A 23624-nucleotide genomic window follows, 5' to 3' on the forward strand; every position below is an offset into this window, starting at 1 on the left:
CTACTCCATACCCTCTCGCCAGAGTCCACCTGGATTGTCCCTACGTGAACGGGGAAGTCCAAGTCGCCGTCAGGGAAAAGCCTTTTCCCATGCCTGGAGTGCAACTTCTCCTAGGCAACGACTTGGCAGAAGACCTGCAACCAACCAACCTGATCGTCATGGACAAACCCCAGGTGTGTAACTCTGTGCCAAGTAACCCTATTCTTGAGTATGTTCCAGCAGAGGTTCAAGAGAGTGAAGTTTCTCCTCCGGTTCTCGTGACCACCCGTGCACAAGCCGCACGTCCACAGCCAGCTGACTCTACTGCTACCGCTGTCCCTCAAGACCCTCAGAAACTACCCCCGCATCTGACCAAGTTGGAGTTCCGTAAGTTGCAGAGGGAAGATCTTACTTTAACACCATTGTTTTTTCAGGCTGAGACTCAACCCGACAGTATTCCTGGGTTCTTCCTAGAGAACGACTTGCTCTACCGCCGATATAGACCCAGTAAACTGAAGGAGGAGGACGATTGGGCCAACACCGAACAACTTGTGATTCCCACCAGCCTGCGGCCCACTATTCTACACCTGGCCCACGGATCATTCTCCCACTACGGCTTCAACAAGACTTACCATGGGATTCGTCAAGACTACTACTGGCCAGGTATGGTAAACAACGTCAAACAGTACGTAAAACAGTGTCATACATGTCAGATGGCAGGCAAACCGAACGTCTCCATTCCCAGAGCACCACTGATTCCCATACAGGTGCCTGCGGAACCTTTCCACAGACTCATAATAGACTGTGTTGGTCCTTTACCTCGGACCAGTTCAGGTAACGCCTACATCCTAACCATCCTGTGTCCTACCACCAGATTTCCCATAGCAGTTCCAGTGAAGAACATCACGGCTGCTACGGTTATCAAACATCTATTGAAGATCTTCACTCAATACGGATTTCCCAGGGAGATTCAAAGTGACTGTGGCACCAACTTCACCAGTGATCTCTTCAAAAGAACACTGGAGGAGTTCAACATCAAACAGGTATTATCCAGCCCCTATCATCCTGCTTCACAGGGTTCTCTTGAACGTAGTCATCAGACCATCAAAGCACTCTTGAAAAAGTTTTGTAGTGAAACCTCAAAGGATTGGGATAAGCAGATTGACCTAATAATGTGTATTTTCAGAAGTCTCCCCAATGAGTCCCTAGGAGTATCTCCTTATGAGATGCTCTACGGCCGTAAGTGCCGTACTCCCCTTAAGGCTTTCAAAGACTCTCTCAGAGATGCCACCTTCAGTGAGCATCAGAATGTGCCCCAGTTTCTTCAAAACCTTCAACACATTCTAGAGAGAGTCCACCGCTTTGCTCATGATAATCTATTGAAAGCCCAGGTGAGAATGAAGACTCATTACGACCAGACCAGCAAAGTAAGAAAATTCAAGCCGGGAGACTTCGTCCTTGCTTATTTCCCTATCCCAGGTTCACCTTTACAAAACAGATTTTCAGGACCCTACTGCGTCAAAGAGTGCAGGAATAATAATAATTATGTGATAGAGACTCCAGATAGGCGGCGGAAGACCCAGCTGTGCCACGTCAACCTCCTGAAGCAATATAATGGTACTCCTCCCACTGTCTTGACTAATTATTCCACATTCACAGAACCCTACATCCACAGTGAGACCTTCCCAGCTTCTCCTCCCGAAAGCACTGACAAGGAGTCAGCGCTTTCTAATTCCAAAATCCTTAATGATCTTCCCAAATGCTTTCAGGATAATACTCGTGCTCCTATGCCCTCTTCTAATTCCACTCTCACCTCGTCAGATAAGCCCTACATCCTCCATGTCGACGCCAATGGTACCGACGATGGTGGTGTCGTGATGCAGCAACGAGGCGAGAAGAATACACCTGTCAGCGACTACTGCTACAAGGAACGACGGAACAATTGGCAAGGAGCTACTCTTCCTCATCCTGAAGCTTCAGCACTTCACTCCACACCTGAAAAGTGCTCGGTCCACCATCAATACGGACCACACCACCCTACACCTCCTGCAGCACGCCCACTTCTCATCTCAACGTCTTCTACTATGGGCTTGCTAACTGCAGAAATTCAACCTGGAGACACGCTATACCAAGAGTCTGACAACATCTTAGCCCATGATCTCTCCAGAGTTTATGAAGTAGAAGCAACTCCATCCATTACTCCACCACATAACGACGTACTTCTTCCAGAACCGCAGGCTTCGGGGGAGAGTTGTGACAATAATCTCCTTCAAGAGATTGAGCCTGCTCTTCCCTCCAAAATTACGTCTTCACAACTATATAAAAGACTATGGAAGAAATGTCCAACAACGACAACAAACACCAGCAAGGCTTGCCAGGGTGAGCAGAAACGTATGCAACCAGCCACCTGTTCGAACTCCAACCACCAAACTACCCGTTGATCGCTACGACTCCGCTGATTGGTCGCCGGTCTGGCTGCACCTGCCTCGCCCCCCCCCCAATACTACCCGATGTCTGGGGTCGCCCCAACATCAGTCTTCAGAATGTTCCGTGCTTTCGTAGCCAGCACTCCTCCCAGCTAGACTCTTAGAGTGTACTGAGAGAGGTGGTGGCTTTAAGCCAATATTCCAGCACCTCCCACTTACTGTTGTATTGCACTTCTTGTTATTTTGCCTTAACGTAACTTTTCATTTTGTCATTTAAGAATTCTTATTATTTTGATTCATTGATTTTATTATAAGAATTTGTTTGTGCATTATTTTCATGTTTTGATTTATTTAACGTCATTAAAATTTCATTGTTAAAGTTTTACTTGTGTTTTGTGTGTCTTCTCCTTACCTTACCACAGACGAAGTTCCAGTTTTTTCTATTTTTTTTTTTATAACTATGTGACGAGGCCATACCCCTAGCCTTAAACAGCCGAACACCAACGCGTTACCGTCACAATATATATATATATATATATATATATATATATATATATGTATATATATATATATAATATACCATGGCCTCGTTACCCAATAGGCCAAGTTGCCCGTGCTCTAGGGCCCACCAGCACATTTTGTATACTATAAAAATTTACAAATATGACTTAACTATGCATAATACTTTATAACTAAATGTTACGTATTATTATGATATAAAGTGTCGTCATGAATGTGTTTAGCTCTTGAATGACCACACTGACCGGCGAGTGGCACCCTGGCGGGAACTACTGTCTCCTCTCTGAGCAAGACGCCATATTTCCTCCAGTGCTCACCTCTATAGAATTCCTATAGAATTCCTTAAATAATTCTTTTGAAGCTTACAAATATCTGTTGTTTTAGAGTACTTACCTCCATAAGAATTAGCATCAACACCATATTCCAACAAGTATTCCACGACGTTCATGTGGCCAGCCTCTGATGCTGCTTCTAGCGCCGAATCTGTCCATGAAAAATCTTGAGTTACTATATGTTAATAATCAATTACTACTGCCCCCTCTCAATAAAAAAAGACAACCCTGTCGATGATCTTGAGGTTATCTTGAGATGATTTCGGGGCTTTTAGTGTCCCCGCGGCCCGGTCCTCGACCAGGCCTCCACCCCCAGGAAGCAGCCCCGTGACAGCTGACTAACTCCCAGTTACCTATTTACTGCTAGGTAACAGGGGCATTCAGGGTGAAAGAAACTTTGCCCATTTGTTTCTGCCTAGTGCGGGAATCGAACCCGCGCCACAGAATTACGAGTCCTGCGCGCTATCCACCAGGCTGATGTGGACAAAGATGTCCTAACTTTGCGTCTATGGAAAAATGGTACAGAGGTAAGAGCACAGGAGATGGAAAATATTTTAAATACCTTTATTATTAAACAAAGTTACATATGTGCATCATAGATAAATGAGGAAACACTTAAATATAGCAGATTTGCTTAGGTCTCGAACCGTCTGCACTTTTAACTCTAGTTAATTTTTCACCAAAACCTCTTGGCATAAACAAAGGGCATAAAAGCAGGTGATGTAGAGATATGGATTTTCAAGATTCTAATAGTTTTCAAAAAGAGTATCAGTAAGTCAAATAAAATCCAGCCTGAGTACGGTGCAAAGCTCGGTCCCCAAAAATACAGTTCTTGCACCGCTGCTCTTCCATGTGTTCATAGAAGATAGATATTAAAATAAATCAGTCTCGAGTCTTACTTTGCTGAAGACACTAAAATAAGAATGAAAATTGCCTAAGGGGAAACTTCATTCATTATTAAATATGGTTTTAATAAAATTTTCCACTGGTTAACGGAAAAAAATAAGATGCTCAAAGGTAACAAACTCCATTTACTTTGCTTTTTAATAAACAAATACATTAATAGGAGTACAGGATACAAGACAGTCAGATATCTGACATAGCATATTGCATCAACAAGGAAAGTGATAGGGCAGGTAAAGAAAACCTTCAAAATGAAGTATGCCACACCAGTGGCAGAGTTCATCATAGCACTGTTGCAACCTTGTACACAACATTGGTTAATCCTCAAATTCCCTTTAAAGGCAGGTAAGAGTGTAGAGCTGGAAAATGGGGTAAGATTCTTTCATTCATTTAGACAGGAACAGGCAGCCTGTGTAAATATATACGTTATACTTGTATCGAGGTTCCCTCAAAGGTGAACCACTGACCTCTCCGAGGATGCAAACCCCAGAATACATTTTTAATTCGCGGGGACCTACTTACTGCTGGGTGAAAAGAGGGATTTGGTAAAAGAACGTGAGCCCAGCCCTTTCTGCCTCACTCAGGGTTTCCAGATTGTGAGTCAAAACGAACTCAACTGTAATACCGAGACGGAACAGAGCTTTTAAACTATTGGAAATAGCTCAAAATATTCAAGCTGTACTTCTGTGAATGATGTGAAATATTTCAGAATATACACATTGAAGGTCAGGTTCCAAAACTGCATGATAGAACTTATATCATACTGCAATGAGGGAATTCAAACCTTCGGCCTGGGTGCTCCCAAGCCGAGTACCTTACCTCTAGACCACGACATGGTCTGGAGGAGCCTACTGAAGCAAGTTCAGGTTTTACATATGACACTATGCACTTTGGTATAGGTAATGGAGTTCTTCCATTATCGATTCCATCTTCCATCAAGTTAACGTGATATATTAATGAGAAAATCAAACAGAGCAGTGAGTGGCCTTGGACCTCTGGAACACAACGTGTTGTAAGTCATACAACCTGCGAGTCCACTGAATCCACAGGACGTCTGGAGGACCCTACTGAATCCAGTCCAGGTGATATGTGAGTGCATTTGCAAATGGATTGATGCGGGGTATATGGAATGTGTTGGGGAGTGCGGCTTGCGTTATTGTTCAGTGAGGATGTATTTCATTTCAAAGTCAAACATTAAGATAGTTAGGTTAGGTGTGATGGATAGGTTAGAATGCATGTGTATTAATACAGATATAGTATTTTTGTTCAGAGAACAGGCAGTTTTGGAATGTTTGCCACAAATTTGCATAAATATGTATAGGGCTTGAGTTATTACCTATATGGAATGTGTTAAATGTTATGCTTTGGTACCGGTAAAGATTTATAAATATGCTGTCGAAAAGAGCATATAATTATTTATCAAACTAACGTAATGTTTAAAGAGAAACTTACTACAATACCGTAGAGCTTCAATGAAGGTGAAGGAAAGACACAATACATGTGTAAGTGTATTAAAACTAAATTTTCGGATGAAACCTACATCCTTCTTGAGGTTATCTTGAGATGATTTCGGGGCTTTAGTGTCCCCGCGGCCCGGTCCTCGACCAGGCCTCCACCCCCAGGAAGCAGCCCGTGACAGCTGACTAACACCCAGGTACCAATTTTACTGCTAGGTAACAGGGGCATAGGGTGAAATAAACTCTGCCCATTGTTTCTCGCCGGCGCCCGGGATCGAACCCGGGACCACAGGATCACAAGTCCCGCGTGCTATCCGCTCGGCCGACCGGCTCCTTGATCAAGTTGCTGAATACAATGTTAAAAATATTGTTTGCAGCATGTTGAAAAATGATGAAGGTTTCATCCGAAAATTTAGTACTAATACATTAACACATGTAAGGTGCTGGCGATGTATGACTCGGCTGTGTATGAAGGGAGAGTTTAGAAATTACAGGTGCTGTATGACTTGTGACTATGTATGAGGGCCACGTTGAGACAATACTGGTGTTGTATGACTGGAATGTGTATGAGGGCAACGTTAAGACAATACTGGTGTTGTATGACTGGAATGTGTATGAGGGCCACGTTGAGACAATACTGGTGTTGTATGACTGGACTGTATATGAGAGGCCACGTTGAGACAATACTGGTGTTGTATGACTGGACTGTGTATGAGAGGCCACGTTGAGACAATACTAGTGTTGTATGACTGGTCTGTATATGAGAGGCCACGTTGAGACAATACTGGTGTTGTATGACTGGAATGTGTATGAGGGCAACGTTGAGACAATACTAGTGTTGTATGACTGGTCTGTATATGAGAGGCCACGTTGAGACAATACTGGTGTTGTATGACTGGAATGTGTATGAGAGGCCACGTTGAGACAATACTGGTGTTGTATGACTGGTCTGTGTATGAGAGGCCACGTAGAGACAATACTGGTGTTGTATGACTGGTCTGTGTATGAGAGGCCACGTTGAGACAATACTGGTGTTGTATGACTGGAATGTGTATGAGAGGCCACGTTGAGACAATACTAGTGTTGTATGACTGGTCTGTATACGAGAGGCCACGTTGAGACAATACTGGTGTTGTATGACTGGTCTGTGTATGAGAGGCCACGTTGAGACAATACTGGTGTTGTATGACTGGAATGTGTATGAGGGCCACGTTGAGACAATACTGGTGTTGTATGACTGGAATGTGTATGAGAGGCCACGTTGAGACAATACTGGTGTTGTATGACTGGTCTGTGTATGAGAGGCCACGTTGAGACAATACTGGTGTTGTATGACTGAAATGTGTATGAGGGCCACGTTGAGACAATACTGGTGTTGTATGAATGGACTGTGCATGAGAGGCCACGTTGAGACAATACTAGTGTTGTATGACTGGTCTGTATACGAGAGGCCACGTTGAGACAATACTGGTGTTGTATGACTGGTCTGTATATGAGAGGCCACGTTGAGACAATACTGGTGTTGTATGACTGGAATGTGTATGAGAGGCCACGTTGAGACAATACTGGTGTTGTATGACTGGAATGTGTATGAGAGGCCACGTTGAGACAATACTGGTGTTGTTTGACTGGACTGTGTATGAGAGGCCACGTTGAGACAATACTGGTGTTGTATGACTGGAATGTGTATGAGAGGCCACGTTGAGACAATACTGGTGTTGTATGACTGGACTGTGTATGAGGGCCACGTTGAGACAATACTGGTGTTGTATGACTGGAATGTGTATGAGAGGCCACGTTGAGACAATACTGGTGTTGTATGACTGGAATGTGTATGAGAGGCCACGTTGAGACAATACTGGTGTTGTATGACTGGAATGTGTATGAGAGGCCACGTTGAGACAATACTGGTGTTGTATGACTGGACTGTGCATGAGGGCAACGTTGAGACAATACTGGTGTTGTATGACTGGTCTGTGTATGAGAGGCCACGTTGAGACAATACTGGTGTTGTATGACTGGAATGTGTATGAGGGCAACGTTGAGACAATATTGGTGTTGTATGACTGGACTGTGCATGAGAGGCCACGTTGAGACAATACTGGTGTTGTATGACTGGACTGTGCATGAGGGCAACGTTGAGACAATACTGGTGTTGTATGACTGGTCTGTGTATGAGAGGCCACGTTGAGACAATACTGGTGTTGTATGACTGGAATGTGTATGAGGGCAACGTTGAGACAATACTGGTGTTGTATGACTGGTCTGTGTATGAGAGGCCACGTTGAGACAATACTGGTGTTGTATGACTGGAATGTGTATGAGGGCAACGTTGAGACAATACTGGTGTTGTATGACTGGACTGTGTATGAGAGGCCACGTTGAGACAATACTGGTGTTGTATGACTGGAATGTGTATGAGAGGCCACGTTGAGACAATACTGGTGTTGTATGACTGGAATGTGTATGAGGGCCACGTTAAGACAATACTGGTGTTGTATGACTGGAATGTGTATGAGGGCAGAGCTGTGCGAATCGTTATTTATTAATGAGACAAGTCGTATGCTTGGGAGGACCCAGATCATGGGTTCGAATCCTTTTCATAGCTCTTGATTTTCTTACTGATACATCACGTTAAAATAATTTCTTTGTCTGTATTTAATAAATGATGTGTGATTATCATTGTAATATACTATAATAATGAGTCGGATTCATGAAAAAAAACTCTTATATCATGATCATGGCAACACACTCATTGTATTAATGTGTGATGATAATGGTGACATACTTAAATGATTCGTAATGATTATGAAACATGGTCTCTAAAATATAATGTATGATGATCATGGTATTATACTAACTCTTATAATGTATGATGATCATGGTAATATACTGACTCTTATAATGTATGATGATCATGGTAATATACTGACTCTTATAATGTATGATGATCACGGTAATATACTGACTCTTATAATGTATGATGATCATGGTAATATACTGACTCTTATAATGTGTGATGATCACGGTAATATACTGACTCTTATAATGTGTGATGATCATGGTAATATACTGACTCTTATAATGTGTGATGATCATGGTAATATACTGACTCTTATAATGTGTGATGATCATGGTAATATACTGACTCTTATAATGTGTGATGATCATGGTAATATACTGACTCTTATAATGTGTGATGATCATGGTAATATACTGACTCTTATAATGTGTGATGATCACGGTAATATACTGACTCTTATAATGTGTGATGATCATGGTAATATACTGACTCTTATAATGTGTGATGATCATGGTAATATACTGACTCTTATAATGTATGATGATCACGGTAATATACTGACTCTTATAATGTGTGATGATCATGGTAATATACTGACTCTTATAATGTGTGATGATCATAGTAATATACTGACTCTTATAATGTGTGATGATCATGGTAATATAAACACTATAATAATATGTGGTGATCTATGTAACATACACGCTCTTAAAATGTGTGATGAAGTTACCATACTCTCTATAATATTGCATGATAATCATGACAACATACTATGAAAATGTGTGTTAAGGAAATAATCTCTCTCTTTAAACGTGTAATGATCATTCTATAAGAATTTGTAATGATCATGGTAAAATCTTCACAATAATAATGTGTGACGATAACACAATGTGCAAGATAACACAAGTCTTGATTTACGTAATGTACTCATTCTTGTAATGTGTGATCACCATGGAAACTTATTATAATAGTGGGTGAAGATCAAGGTAACATAATCACTAAATAATGAAGGATGATCATACTAGCATATGTGATGATTGTGGTAATATGTTCACTCTTATACTTTGTGATAATCATGGATTATACACTATGGATCATAATACTATGTGATCATCAAGGTAGTATAACAGTAACATGTTATTATCATTGTAGCATACTCACTCCTATAATGTGTGATGAGCATGGTAATACACTCACTGTATTAATGTATGATGATCAGGGTAATATGCTCATTATATTAATAAGTGATGATCAGGGCAAGATACTCACTATAATGATGTTTTATGATCATGGGAACATTCTATAGTAATGTGTGTTATTCATGAAAACATACTCAATAATATAATATGTTATTATCATGGTTACATATTTAATATTATATTCTGTGATAATCATGGTAATATAATCACTATAATCATGGTAATATAGTGTGATGATAATTATAAAAGTTCCTATATGTTGGAAATTATCACACATATTTACATAAATTACATATAATTAATGCCACACTAAGAATTTTATTTCTGTTTTTGCAGAAATTTTACCATAACAAAATATTATAATAAGAACCATAATAATTAAATTCTCCATTCTCTGTGGAGAAAACACAAAATTTTGTTAGCATAAATATTACCTATCCCGTGTATTTACATCTTTATTTAATTTTTACAAGCGGGCATTCTAAGGACTTAATTGCGCTCTCATAATTTAATTAAATATACTACCACATAAAGTGAATTCAAACCCTCTCCTTAATAAGTGAACAAATTATTAATCATATCTCAAAAGAGAAAACGGATGTGGTGGGGAGGGAGAGGTTACCTTGAGGGGCTTCCGGGGCTTAGTGTCCCCGCGGCCCGGTCGTCGACCAGGCCGTCGAGGAGACACTGTTATGAACACCAGCACCAACAGTGAGTCATTATGTTTTATGATCATGGGAACATGATCATAAAAATTAAATAAGGCATTAAATATGCCAAAACTAGAAGACAGAAGAAAAAGAGGTGATATGATCACTACATACAAAATAGTAACAGGAATTGATAAAATCGATAGGGAGGATTTCCTGAGACCTGAAACTTTAAGAACAAGAGGTCATAGATATAAACTAGCTAAACACAGATGCCGAAGAAATAAAAGAAAATTCACTTTCGCAAACAGAGTGGTAGACGGTTGGAACAAGTTAGGTGAGAAGGTGGTGGAGGCCAAGACCGTCAGTAGTTTCAAAGCGTTATATGACAAAGAGTGCTGGGAAGACGGGACACCACAAGCGTAGCTCTCATCCTGTAAATACACTTTACAGGATGCACTTGTAAATACATGTTTTACAATGTGTCATTCCTATATTAAGGGATTTTTACTGTACTACTAAAAATTTCTTAAGAATTACATATGGGGATATATTATGTTAATTAAGAATTAACTGGTTATATTACAGGACAAAGCACTTAGAATGGGTTAGCGTACAATATTAATATAATGATTATCTCTGTCATATTTGCAATATTGATGCTGTTTTCGACTGGGTAAAATGTAACATATTGGCAGGTGAAATCGTGACTGCATGAGGCATTTGCAGCAAGAGATTGGTTTATCAAGCTACACACAATGGCGCCATAGCCCCATGGTCCACGAGGATACCAAGTTTATGTGATCCTGACGTGTCCATTGCTTGTTAACCAGGCTGCATTCTACAAAGACAATAATAATTGTCATTGTAGACATTAATAATAGCCTGTCTATATTCATATAATTAACTAGTATTTATATTGATTAGCTGCAATTTAGTAGAATTAATTAGAAAATCCACCAAGTTGTGAGGAGTTTATTATTTTGATAAAATTTCTTCTCTACAGTCCACTTGCAAAATAAATAATTTAACAGTAAAATCTAACATAATTAGTTTAATAAATAAATATATAAATAATAAACAATTATAAAGTCCCACTCGTAAGTTTACCACATGCTTTTGGTCCTTCGAACCAGATGTTCTAGGGAACTAGACCCTTCTTATGAACCAGTGCAATCACTTAATAAATAATATAGCCAGTTGAACAGACAGCTCAAATTAAACCAGTAGCCTAGCCTCATCCATAATCTTCAACTCAGTACATGAAACAGTGTTACTAAAAAAAATTAATTTCAGCACAATTACTTGCTCCAAACCTCCGTATAGGTAATCAAGGAGCTAAATATTTGCTACCAACAAATTTGGTAGGTAAGATATGTATCAACCACCCAAAAGTATAGCTTCTCTTTCTTAAAGTTTTATCAACTAAAATTTGTGACATTTTATTTCGTCTGAGTGGTAGCAAATAAATTAATGAATTCCAACCAAATAACCAGAGATTGGTGAAAGGCTATCAACATTAGTAAAATTATATTATGTCTAAACAAGAGAATTATTCAACTTAAAAAAATATATATATATATTGCATTCTGTCCTATTGCACAATTATATACTAGCAACTAGTGCCAACCCGCATTAGGGCAGGATACATTACCATTAACTAGAGTCGTACTAAATAGTGGACGATCTTGCCATCCATTTAATTTTTGAGCAGACTTTCATTAGGGGTGTTGTAAACATATTACCATTATTATATAATCACATATAACCATTATTATATATATATATATATATGTGTATATCACGAAAATAAACATATATATATATATATGAATGAAAACTCACACCCCAGAAGTGACTCGAACCCATACTCCCAGAAGCAACGCAACTGGTAACTACAGGGCGCCTTAATCCGCTTGACCATCACGGCCGTCAAAAGGAAGTGATAGCCGAGGCTATTTGAGCCACTTCCCCGACGGCAACTCGGATGGTAATCTTGGGCATAGCATTTCACCAAATCACCTCATTCTTTGGGGCACACGTGAGGAACACAAATGCGAACAAGCCTGAATGGTCCCCAGGACTATATGCGAATGAAAACTCACACCCCAGAAGTGACTCGAACCCATACTCCCAGAAGCAACGCAACTGGTAACTACAGGGCGCCTTAATCCGCTTGACCATCACGGCCGTCAAAAGGAAGTGATAGCCGAGGCTATTTGAGCCACTTCCCCGACGGCAACTCGGATGGTAATCTTGGGCATAGCATTTCACCAAATCACCTCATTCTTTGGGGCACACGTGAGGAACACAAATGCGAACAAGCCTGAATGGTCCCCAGGACTATATGCGAATGAAAACTCACACCCCAGAAGTGACTCGAACCCATACTCCCAGAAGCAACGCAACTGGTAACTACAGGGCGCCTTAATCCGCTTGACCATCACGGCCGTCAAAAGGAAGTGATAGCCGAGGCTATTTGAGCCACTTCCCCGACGGCAACTCGGATGGTAATCTTGGGCATAGCATTTCACCAAATCACCTCATTCTTTGGGGCACACGTGAGGAACACAAATGCGAACAAGCCTGAATGGTCCCCAGGACTATATGCGAATGAAAACTCACACCCCAGAAGTGACTCGAACCCATACTCCCAGAAGCAACGCAACTGGTAACTACAGGGCGCCTTAATCCGCTTGACCATCACGGCCGTCAAAAGGAAGTGATAGCCGAGGCTATTTGAGCCACTTCCCCGACGGCAACTCGGATGGTAATCTTGGGCATAGCATTTCACCAAATCACCTCATTCTTTGGGGCACACGTGAGGAACACAAATGCGAACAAGCCTGAATGGTCCCCAGGACTATATGCGAATGAAAACTCACACCCCAGAAGTGACTCGAACCCATACTCCCAGAAGCAACGCAACTGGTAACTACAGGGCGCCTTAATCCGCTTGACCATCACGGCCGTCAAAAGGAAGTGATAGCCGAGGCTATTTGAGCCACTTCCCCGACGGCAACTCGGATGGTAATCTTGGGCATAGCATTTCACCAAATCACCTCATTCTTTGGGGCACACGTGAGGAACACAAATGCGAACAAGCCTGAATGGTCCCCAGGACTATATGCGAATGAAAACTCACACCCCAGAAGTGACTCGAACCCATACTCCGAGTCACTTCTGGGGTGTGAGTTTTCATTCGCACATCTTATTTGGAAGCAAATCATCAAATGCAATTCAGCTACAGATAGACAACATTAACATCAGTAATAAAAATGATGGCAAGTTTCTTGGCCTATTCCTAGACAAGAGACTCAACTTCAGCACCCACATTCAACACATAACTAAGAAAGTCTCTAAGACAGTTGGTATACTCTCCAAAATCAGATATTATGTTCCTAACTCTGCTCTCCTCTCACTATATTATGCACTAATCTACCCCTATCTTAATTATGGTATCTGTGCATGGGGGTCTACCACTGCAAACCACCTTAAGCCCATCATCACACAGCAAAAATCTGCTATCAGAATAATAACTAACTCTGCTTTCAGACAACACTCAGCTCCCTTGTTTAAATCTCTAAACTTGCTAAATATTAACTCCCTCCACACATTCTCTTGTGTCAACTACATTTACAAAACCCTGTTCTTAAATGCAAACCATGCTCTGAAACTCTCCCTGGACAGATGTAATAGGACCCATTATCACCACACCAGAAATAAATATCTCTTTGATATCCCCAGGGTCAAACTTAATCTGTGTAAACACTCTATGCAAATTAAGGGACCTAGTCTATGGAACTCACTCCCTAGTGAATTGAAAAACTGTAAAACTTTTGCCTTATTTAAAAGCAAAACCAAAAAGTACCTAACTTCATCTATTTAGTTTCCTACACTGAGCTTTAAATTTGCTCTGTACCTAGTGTTACCCAATCTCCTAATTTTTATGTAATATCAAACAACCTTATCATTGTGTTCATTGCTGTCTTCTTTTATGTGCTAGCCATATGCTGTATTGTGACTACCAATTTTTTGTCAACTACCATTCAAGCTGTCATTGCAATCAATCTTATATTGTTTCTGCTGTATTGTGCCTACCAATTTGTTGTCAACTACCATTTTAAGCTGTCATTGCAATCAATCATAGCTACCTATGTGCTTTAATATACTGTACCTATAATTTTCTCTCATCTTTTTTTTCATTCCATGTAATCTGTTATCATTTTTTGTCTATAAATTTTGCAAGTATTTACCTCCTTAAAATTTTCTTAGATTAAGGACCTGCCCGAAACGCTGTGCGTGCTAGTGGCTTTACAAGACTGTAATTACCATATTTGTATCCTCACATTCCTTATGTACATTCTTGTATATGCATAAATAAATAAATAAATAAATAAATATAGTCCTGGGGACCATTCAGGCTTGTTCGCATTTGTGTTCCTCACGTGTGCCCCAAAGAATGAGGTGATTTGGTGAAATGCTATGCCCAAGATTACCATCCGAGTTGCCGTCGGGGAAGTGGCTCAAATAGCCTCGGCTATCACTTCCTTTTGACGGCCGTGATGGTCAAGCGGATTAAGGCGCCCTGTAGTTACCAGTTGCGTTGCTTCTGGGAGTATGGGTTCGAGTCACTTCTGGGGTGTGAGTTTTCATTCGCATATAGTCCTGGGGACCATTCAGGCTTGTTCGCATTTGTGTTCCTCACGTGTGCCCCAAAGAATGAGGTGATTTGGTGAAATGCTATGCCCAAGATTACCATCCGAGTTGCCGTCGGGGAAGTGGCTCAAATAGCCTCGGCTATCACTTCCTTTTGACGGCCGTGATGGTCAAGCGGATTAAGGCGCCCTGTAGTTACCAGTTGCGTTGCTTCTGGGAGTATGGGTTCGAGTCACTTCTGGGGTGTGAGTTTTCATTCGCATATAGTCCTGGGGACCATTCAGGCTTGTTCGCATTTGTGTTCCTCACGTGTGCCCCAAAGAATGAGGTGATTTGGTGAAATGCTATGCCCAAGATTACCATCCGAGTTGCCGTCGGGGAAGTGGCTCAAATAGCCTCGGCTATCACTTCCTTTTGACGGCCGTGATGGTCAAGCGGATTAAGGCGCCCTGTAGTTACCAGTTGCGTTGCTTCTGGGAGTATGGGTTCGAGTCACTTCTGGGGTGTGAGTTTTCATTCGCATATAGTCCTGGGGACCATTCAGGCTTGTTCGCATATATATATATATATATATATATATATATATATATATATATATATATATATATATATATATATATATATATATATATATATATATATATATATATATATATCAAGCTACACACTATATATATATATATATATATATATATATATATATATATATATATATATATATAGTCACTATATATATATATATATATATAGTCACCAGTGCCAAAGTGACTCTTTGAGTGCCAAAAAAGAGTCACTGTAACATCCAACAACGATTATGATGTGCTAACGAAGGTATTCTTCCAGTAACACTAATTTTCTCTCAAATTAACCTGTATATAATTATATATCAATTACCCATTTCAATTTGCCAACCTCCACAAGAGGTAGGATCATAGTCAGGAGACTGAAAATTAACCACACTTGGCTACTACTATAACTTGCTCACCATTTATGGGCAAATACTCCAGCTATATTAGTTCAACCATCATGGGCCCAACAAACCTAAATCAAAAAGCCAGCATGGCTAACCCAGAAACAAAACTGAAACGTGCTCTGATAACACATAAACGTGCTCTGATAACACATAAACGTGCTCTGATAACACATAAACGTGCTCTGATAACACATAAACGTGCTCTGATAACACATAAACGTGCTCTGATAACACATAAACGTGCTCTGATAACACATAAGAGTTACTTAACTCGACAGATCAATTAATGTAATGATCTTTCTCAACAATCTCCAGTTGATTATGCTCAATAGAAAACCTACTTTAAAGTAGCAAAATATAAATTTGAACAAGTCAAACGCCACATATAAAATTATCTGGCTGAACCTACCAACACTAATTTAACTACATATGAATTAGATTAGATGATATTACGGCTGATCTGGCACAATATTAGGATGACACATAAGCCAGGTTAAATCCATTTATCAAAATAATTGCCCAAAACAAGGTATCACCCAGATCAGCTTCAGCCAATACTGCTCAACAAGACGTTAATCTGCCCTCTATCAGTTCACCCACATTCTCTGGATTAGTGGATGAAAACTGGGTCAATTTACGGAATAAATTTGTTGACCTAATAGATTCTAAACCCTCAATTCTTAAAGCTATTAAATTCTCATACCTCCAAGTTAAACTTAAGGGTAAAGCTGAAACAGTGGTAGAAAACTTAAACCTAAATAGTGATGGCTATGATCTCACAATCCAGCTCCTTATGGATAATTATGCTGACAAAGAGAGCATTACACATCTAGTCCACAAATTGCTGATCTTACCCCCACCTACTCAGGCAAGTGACTCACTCCAATCCTTTAGATTAGAGCTTAAGTCACTTGGAGCTTCAGTTAAGTCGGTATTCAACGCAAACTACCTAGTGAACTACTAGACAACTTATGCATTCACTACCACAAAAACACCCAAGGAGGTGACTCCAATAGGTGCTGTAGGATGGCAGACATGTTTGTTCTGTGAAGAGGAGCATTGTATGAACCACTGCATAAATTATCCTTATCATGACACCTGTGTCAAACGACTCTAGGAGTTGCAAAAATGTATGAGGTGTCTTAGGTCCCACAACACCAACTTTTATGAGACCCAACTATGCACCAGCAACCGGTGTAATAAGGGTCAACACCACACAGCACTGTGCTGGGCCACAAAGATAAAGTCACCAAAACCCAAGGTGGAGGAAAAGAAAACTTCCACCATAGTACAGTACTGCATGATGCAACAGGAAATTAGTGTCCTGTTGACAAAGTTCAACAATAATGCGACTTTGCCCATTGCCCAACTGACCATCAAAAACTAGGGGACCAAAGTCTATACCTAAGGGTTGTTTGACCAAGGGTCTAAAAAGACTTTTGTCGCTCAAAAGGTAACAGATGATTTTAAATTTAAACCTGTAACACAGGTAAAATTGAATATTTCGGGGTAACACATGAATATTTCCTTACTAACACAGGACCTCAAGTCTAGCAGGTGATACAACCTCCTGTATGTTTGGACGGTCATGTCCATCCAGTATAGGCAATCGTGGTGACTAAAATTTCGTTAAACCTATATATAGGTTCATGGTCTAGGAGCAACTGCCAAATTCCTGAGAGAAAAAGAAGTTAAATTGGCAGACAACAAAATCACATCCAATCACCTCACCAATACTGGAATTCTAGGTGGTGAGGACTATTATCACAAATTCATCACTAGACACACAAAACAAGAGGGAATGAACCTATTAATGTCTGCAGGAGGCAAATTACTCACAGGCCCAGTATTGAGTCTGAAGAAGCCCACACATATGTAGACAAAATATCAGTTCAGTGATGGTTCCGTGGCACGACGAAGAGCAGTCACCACTAATGTTCAGAGACATGACTGGGAAGGAGCTGGATTGCCCTATTCATAAATTATTGGATCTAGCTACCTTAGGCATCAGCCCTGAACATTGTAGTCCAAACTATGCCTGGAAATATCAAGAATACCTGGACTCAGTTGTATACAGGGACAAACAATACTGAGTCAGGATACCATGGTAGCTGAATCATTCTCAGCTGACAACAAATCGTTTCATGGCAAAAAACTAACCAAGGTCTGAGGTGTTGCCCTTACATAGGCAATCTGAGCACTTGAAATTGTACCATGAAATAATCAAACAAGAACTCAATAACAAATTCATAGAGGTCGTCAAATTCATGGAGGAGGGACATTATTCAACCCGTCCTCTTTCTAAATATGTCACTTTTTGTATGCTCACTAAGGTCACAAATGGTCGTAATAGAAATTGAAATCAGCTCACAAAATTGGCATTCTGTTCTGTTTTCTATTTTGGGTCTTATCTCTGGATTACTCGGTTAGGTTATGAGAGGAAACTTTCAATTAACGGTTTTCATGATGTCTTGAAACCTTAGGAGAAATTCCTGACCTCCTAATCTACCAGAGATCCCTTAATGTGCTGTTTTGGAAAACAAAATCCAAAATTTATTTCCAAATATTTTTTATTTTCAAATTATGGCCTTTTTTGGCCGTAGCATATATGAGCGAAAAGTGAAGTAAATTGTAGGAAGACAGGTTGCATTATTTGCTTCATCAAGCAGTATTGACAGCCTTAGTTACTACCTCACTGAGGAAAGTCTATAACTACAGTACCAAGTCCAAACAGAATAGTGTCTCGGTGAATGAATGCCTCCAAACTGGCCCTAGCCTAACTCAAAGCCTTTATGAAGTGCTAGTAATATTCCGAACACGAATATATTCATATACGGCCAACATAAGTAATGCATTACTTAGGGTAGGCTTCCAAGAGGATAAAAATTACACAAAGTTTCTTTGGATCAAGGATCCTAGTGATTTAATTATGTACAGATTTGCATCAGTTCTATTTGTAGCTACTTCTCCGTTTCTGCTTAAGGCTACTTTAGACATGCAGAAGAAGTCTTTAGCAAAGAAGTCCACTAGCTTCTACAAGACTGAAATTAGTAACAATCTGTACATGGACAATTTCCATGGGACAACTAGCTGAGAAAAGGAACTTTTAACAATTTATCATGAAACCAATTGAGAGTTTGTTGGGAGCCACTATGCCTCTCCAGTCGCGGGCTTCAAATAATGTAAAAATAAACAAACTTATTGAATCAGAATTTCCTGTCAAGTACCTCAGAAAATGAAAGTATTTGGAGTAGAATGGGAAACACCAATTGATCGACTTGCAGTCAAATTGGTGGAAACTGAAACCACCAACTTAATCAGGAAGAAACGGCTCTCCCAAGTAAGCAAACCCTTCGACCTCACAGGACTATTTAATCCATTATTAATTAAGGGTAAGTTGTTGATGCAGGAATGGTGGATAGAGGAAATAAGCTGGGGATGATCCTCTGACTCCTACACTGCAAGATAAATTGTAGGTGTTAGTGAAAAATTTAAATACCCTACAGTCCATTATGTTCCCTCAAACTACCACTAATCAAACTTAACAAATTCACCTGCATGTGTTCTGTGAAGCCTCAGGGCGTTCTTACAGCAATGCAGCATATTTAGTAATAAATGGGCAAGACAATTTGCTCACATCCAAAGCCACAGTGGAACCATTAAAGAAGTGGTCATTGCCACAACTGCAATTAACTGCCTTACTACTAGGGGTAAAGCTAGCTCATTTTCTGACCAAAACAATGAGCAATATCTACTTTGAACTAACTGTGGTGCGGCCAGATAATGAGGCGGTGTTACAGTGGGTACACAATAATAATAGCAAAACGCAATATGTTAGCAACTACATAAAAGAAATTCGAAATTTGTTAGCTGGATACAAACTCTGGCATGTACCCACTAAGGTGAACCCAGCTGACTATCTATCCAGAGGTCTGACCTTAAAACAATTATCTAAAGCCGAGATGTGGTTCCATGGACCTTAGTGGCTAGTCAGTGACCAGTGGGCTAAACAAAAGCCACAAGTCATTGTGATTAATGTCAGTGCTGCCACTGAGATCCCAGAGCCAGGCTTGACTTCGGTAAATGACTGTACTCAGTATTCTGAACTAAATAAACATCTTAGGAGTCACCCAAGGGGTGTTTGATTTTCTTCAAAAGGTAGGAATCAAACATAAATTCCCAAGTGTCCTAAAGTACTGGGTTAAGCAAGCCCGAGTACAAACATAAGGTGAGTATTAAGAAAACGTCCCACCTAAAACTATTAATGATCTGGGTTTCTGGATTGATCCAGATAATCACAAATTTTTGCACTGTGGGGGGAAGAATTCAGCATGCAAATGTTGATCTTGGAAGTTAAATTTCCTTGGTTCCTCCCTTGAAATTACTGGATATGTAGATTGCATGTGCTTCATATCCACAAGCACTGCCTGCATACTCCATGGTGGGGTACTATATGCCCTCACCTCCTTAAGAGAGCAGTACTGGCTTCCTCATGGTCGATAGACTGTAAAGTCAATACTTAAATCCTGTGTTGTTTGCCAGAGATGCGACACTCGGGTGGGTCATTATCCAGGACCTCCACCACTCCCTAAGGAATGGGTTGTGCATTTTCGTCCATTTGAGACCACTGGGGTGGACTTCACAGGAGCGGCAATCCTAAATGGCACCAGGGACAAAATCCCTGTGAAAGCATACATCTGCCTATTCACATGTGCCACCACTCGGGTGAGTTCACTTAGAGGTGACTCCTGACATGAATGGTGAATCATTCATCCAGGCCTCTTGAAGGTTTGCTGACTGCCGATTCCGCCCCAAGTTGATGATCTCAGACAATGGTTCCAACTTATTGGCAGGGGGAAGCATGCCAGAGGGAGGTATGGGATCACCCAGGTATTCATACTTCACTGAACCAATAGTAGTGTTACTGGAAATTCATAACATCAAGATCACCGTGACATGGAGGCTTCAATGAGCGAATGGTGGGGACAGTAAAATGCTGTCTAAGGAAAACCCGACACTGCCAAAAGATCGATCTCCAGAAGCTCCAACCATATTCATGGAAATTGAGTCTCGAGTTAATAACAGACCACTGACTTACATCTCTGATGATAACTCACAACATGAACAAAAAGTCCATGTCATCTGATGTATGGAGAACCTCTCACCCCTATTGTGTTCCTCACTGATGAGGGACCAGGAGATCCTTCAATTGTTGGAGAGAGCAGCTTGGTTCAGAGTTATAAACCCCCTTTTCAGAGTAATTAGTCGGTGGAACGAACTTTGGACTCAAGAAAATTTAACTGCTCTGCATATGTATCACTACAACCCGTTCTCGCAAATTCGTAAAGTCAATATTGACTTATTAACTACGTGCATAGGTGATATACTAAACATAATAGATACCCTTAAAAAAATTCATAGAAAACACCGACCTTACCTAACCTTGTTAGTATCTTAAGATAAGCATCTTATTGCTTCGTAATTACAATTATTACTTAACCTGTACCTATTATAGGTTAGGTAATAATTGTAATTACGAAGCAATAAGATGCTTATGTTAACATACTAAGTAGGTTAGGTAAGGTTGGTGTTTTCTATGAATCTTTTTAAGGGTATCTATTATGTTAAGTATGTCACCTATGCACATATTTAATAAGTCAATATTGACTTATTAAATTTGCGAGAACGGGTTGATCACTATGGGGCAACAACCTCTACAACAGAATTTAATTAATTCATGGTGATATTGTTCTGGTGGACAGTGAAGGTCCACGCTAAGAGTGGCCTCTAGGCCGTATTCATGGTGATATTGTTCTGGTGGACAGTGAAGGTCCACGCTAAGAGTGGCCTCTAGGCCGTATTCATGGTGATATTGTTCTGGTGGACAGTGAAGGTCCACGCTAAGAGTGGCCTCTAGGCCGTATTCATGGTGATATTGTTCTGGTGGACAGTGAAGGTCCACGCTAAGAGTGGCCTCTTGGCCGTATTCATGGTGATATTGTTCTGGTGGACAGTGAAGGTCCACGCTAAGAGTGGCCTCTAGGCCGTATTCATGGTGATATTGTTCTGGTGGACAGTGAAGGTCCACGCTAAGAGTGGCCTCTTGGCCGTATTCATGGTGATATTGTTCTGGTGGACAGTGAAGGTCCACGCTAAGAGTGGCCTCTTGGCCGTATTCATGGTGATATTGTTCTGGTGGACAGTGAAGGTCCACGCTAAGAGTGGCCTCTAGGCCGTATTCATGGTGATATTGTTCTGGTGGACAGTGAAGGTCCACGCTAAGAGTGGCCTCTAGGCCGTATTCATGGTGATATTGTTCTGGTGGACAGTGAAGGTCCACGCTAAGAGTGGCCTCTTGGCCGTATTCATGGTGATATTGTTCTGGTGGACAGTGAAGGTCCACGCTAAGAGTGGCCTCTAGGCCGTATTGTTTCTGTCCATTCAGACATCCAGAGGTGTTTTGAGGATAGTAAATGTGAGATGTAAAGGCAGCACCAGTCTCAAGACACCAGGAAAAACTAGTACCATTAGAGTTAGCGGGAAATGACGTCTCCCAAAGGCCTCCAACACCTGAAACTCCAGTAGGGACAGCCGTCCTGTACAAACTGTCGTACAGAAGTACAAAATTAATGTAACCAATATTTCAATAACTCTGACGAAAAGTAATGAAGTGTTCAGCTAGTCCTAAGCAGTAAACTCCGACCCATATTTCTCCTTCATAAACACCTTCTTAGTGTATGAGGACAAGCATTTTATTGCTTCTTAATTACAATTAATACTTAACCTATAGCTATATTGATATTACAGCTTTATAAAACAAATAAAACAAAACTAAAGTCTTTCAATAAATTATAAAGTAACTCAGGATATTTTCAAATCTTGTATAAAATGTCTATTATTTAATAAAAGTGAAAAAAAAATTCTTTATATTTAAAACTTGTGTACAGTGACACCTCAACTTACGACTGCCCCAATTTACAATAATTTCGAATTACAAAATAAATTTGATCGAAAAATGCACCTCGACTTACGATAGTGTTGTCGACTAACGATATTTGTTGGTACACTTTCAGGTCAATGAGCGCATGGTTCCCGGTCACGCGGACCGACCTGCCTCAGTTTAATAGAGCCGGCCGCTTAGTGACGGTCACACTTATAAGAAATTCCATTTTCGTGATGATGTTATGTTTTTTTAACATAAACTGATTATTATATATCATGCCATTGGTCCCAAGAAAGTCAGTGGTAAGGTTCAAGATATGATAACACATGTAAGAATGACCATAGAGGAAAAACAAGAGATCATACGTAAACATGAAAATGGTACTCGCGTTGTTGAACTAGCTAGGCAAAACAACAAATCTTCAGAGGAGGAGGAACCGGAGGCATTAGAGAATGTCTCTTCCTCATTAATTAAGAAAATGTGTGCAGTATGGGAAGAACTGCAAAGTTTTGCTGAAAAGAATCGCCCAGATAAAGCTGTAACAGGCCGTTTCATTGATCTTTTTAATGACAATGTGATATCTCACTACAGACAAGTGTTGGAACGAAGGGAAAAACACTCTTCCATGGAACGATTTCTAGGGAGAAAATCAAGCAGTGAGCCAGAAACATATCCTAGTGGTATGCCGGCAAAACGTGCCAGAGTGTGTACCCCAGAGAAGTCCTCACTGCCTGATGTTATAATGGAAGGGGACTCCCCTTCCAAACAGTAACACCTCTCC

At 40.5% G+C, this 23624-nt stretch overlaps 1 protein-coding gene across 1 annotated transcript in view; it reads right to left on the bottom strand.

The window, feature by feature from the left end:
* LOC123772347 (histone-lysine N-methyltransferase EHMT1) overlaps positions 1-23624 on the bottom strand; it is a 111571-nt gene that overhangs the window by 45569 nt on the left and 42378 nt on the right. The window contains exon 4 of the mRNA XM_069311337.1: positions 3318-3407. Within this exon, the coding sequence (XP_069167438.1) occupies positions 3318-3407 (90 nt within the window). The remainder of the gene's footprint in view (positions 1-3317; positions 3408-23624) is intronic.

The sequence above is a fragment of the Procambarus clarkii genome, chromosome 69 (assembly GCF_040958095.1).
Source record: "Procambarus clarkii isolate CNS0578487 chromosome 69, FALCON_Pclarkii_2.0, whole genome shotgun sequence".
In the NCBI taxonomy this organism is placed as follows: Eukaryota; Metazoa; Arthropoda; class Malacostraca; order Decapoda; family Cambaridae; genus Procambarus; species Procambarus clarkii.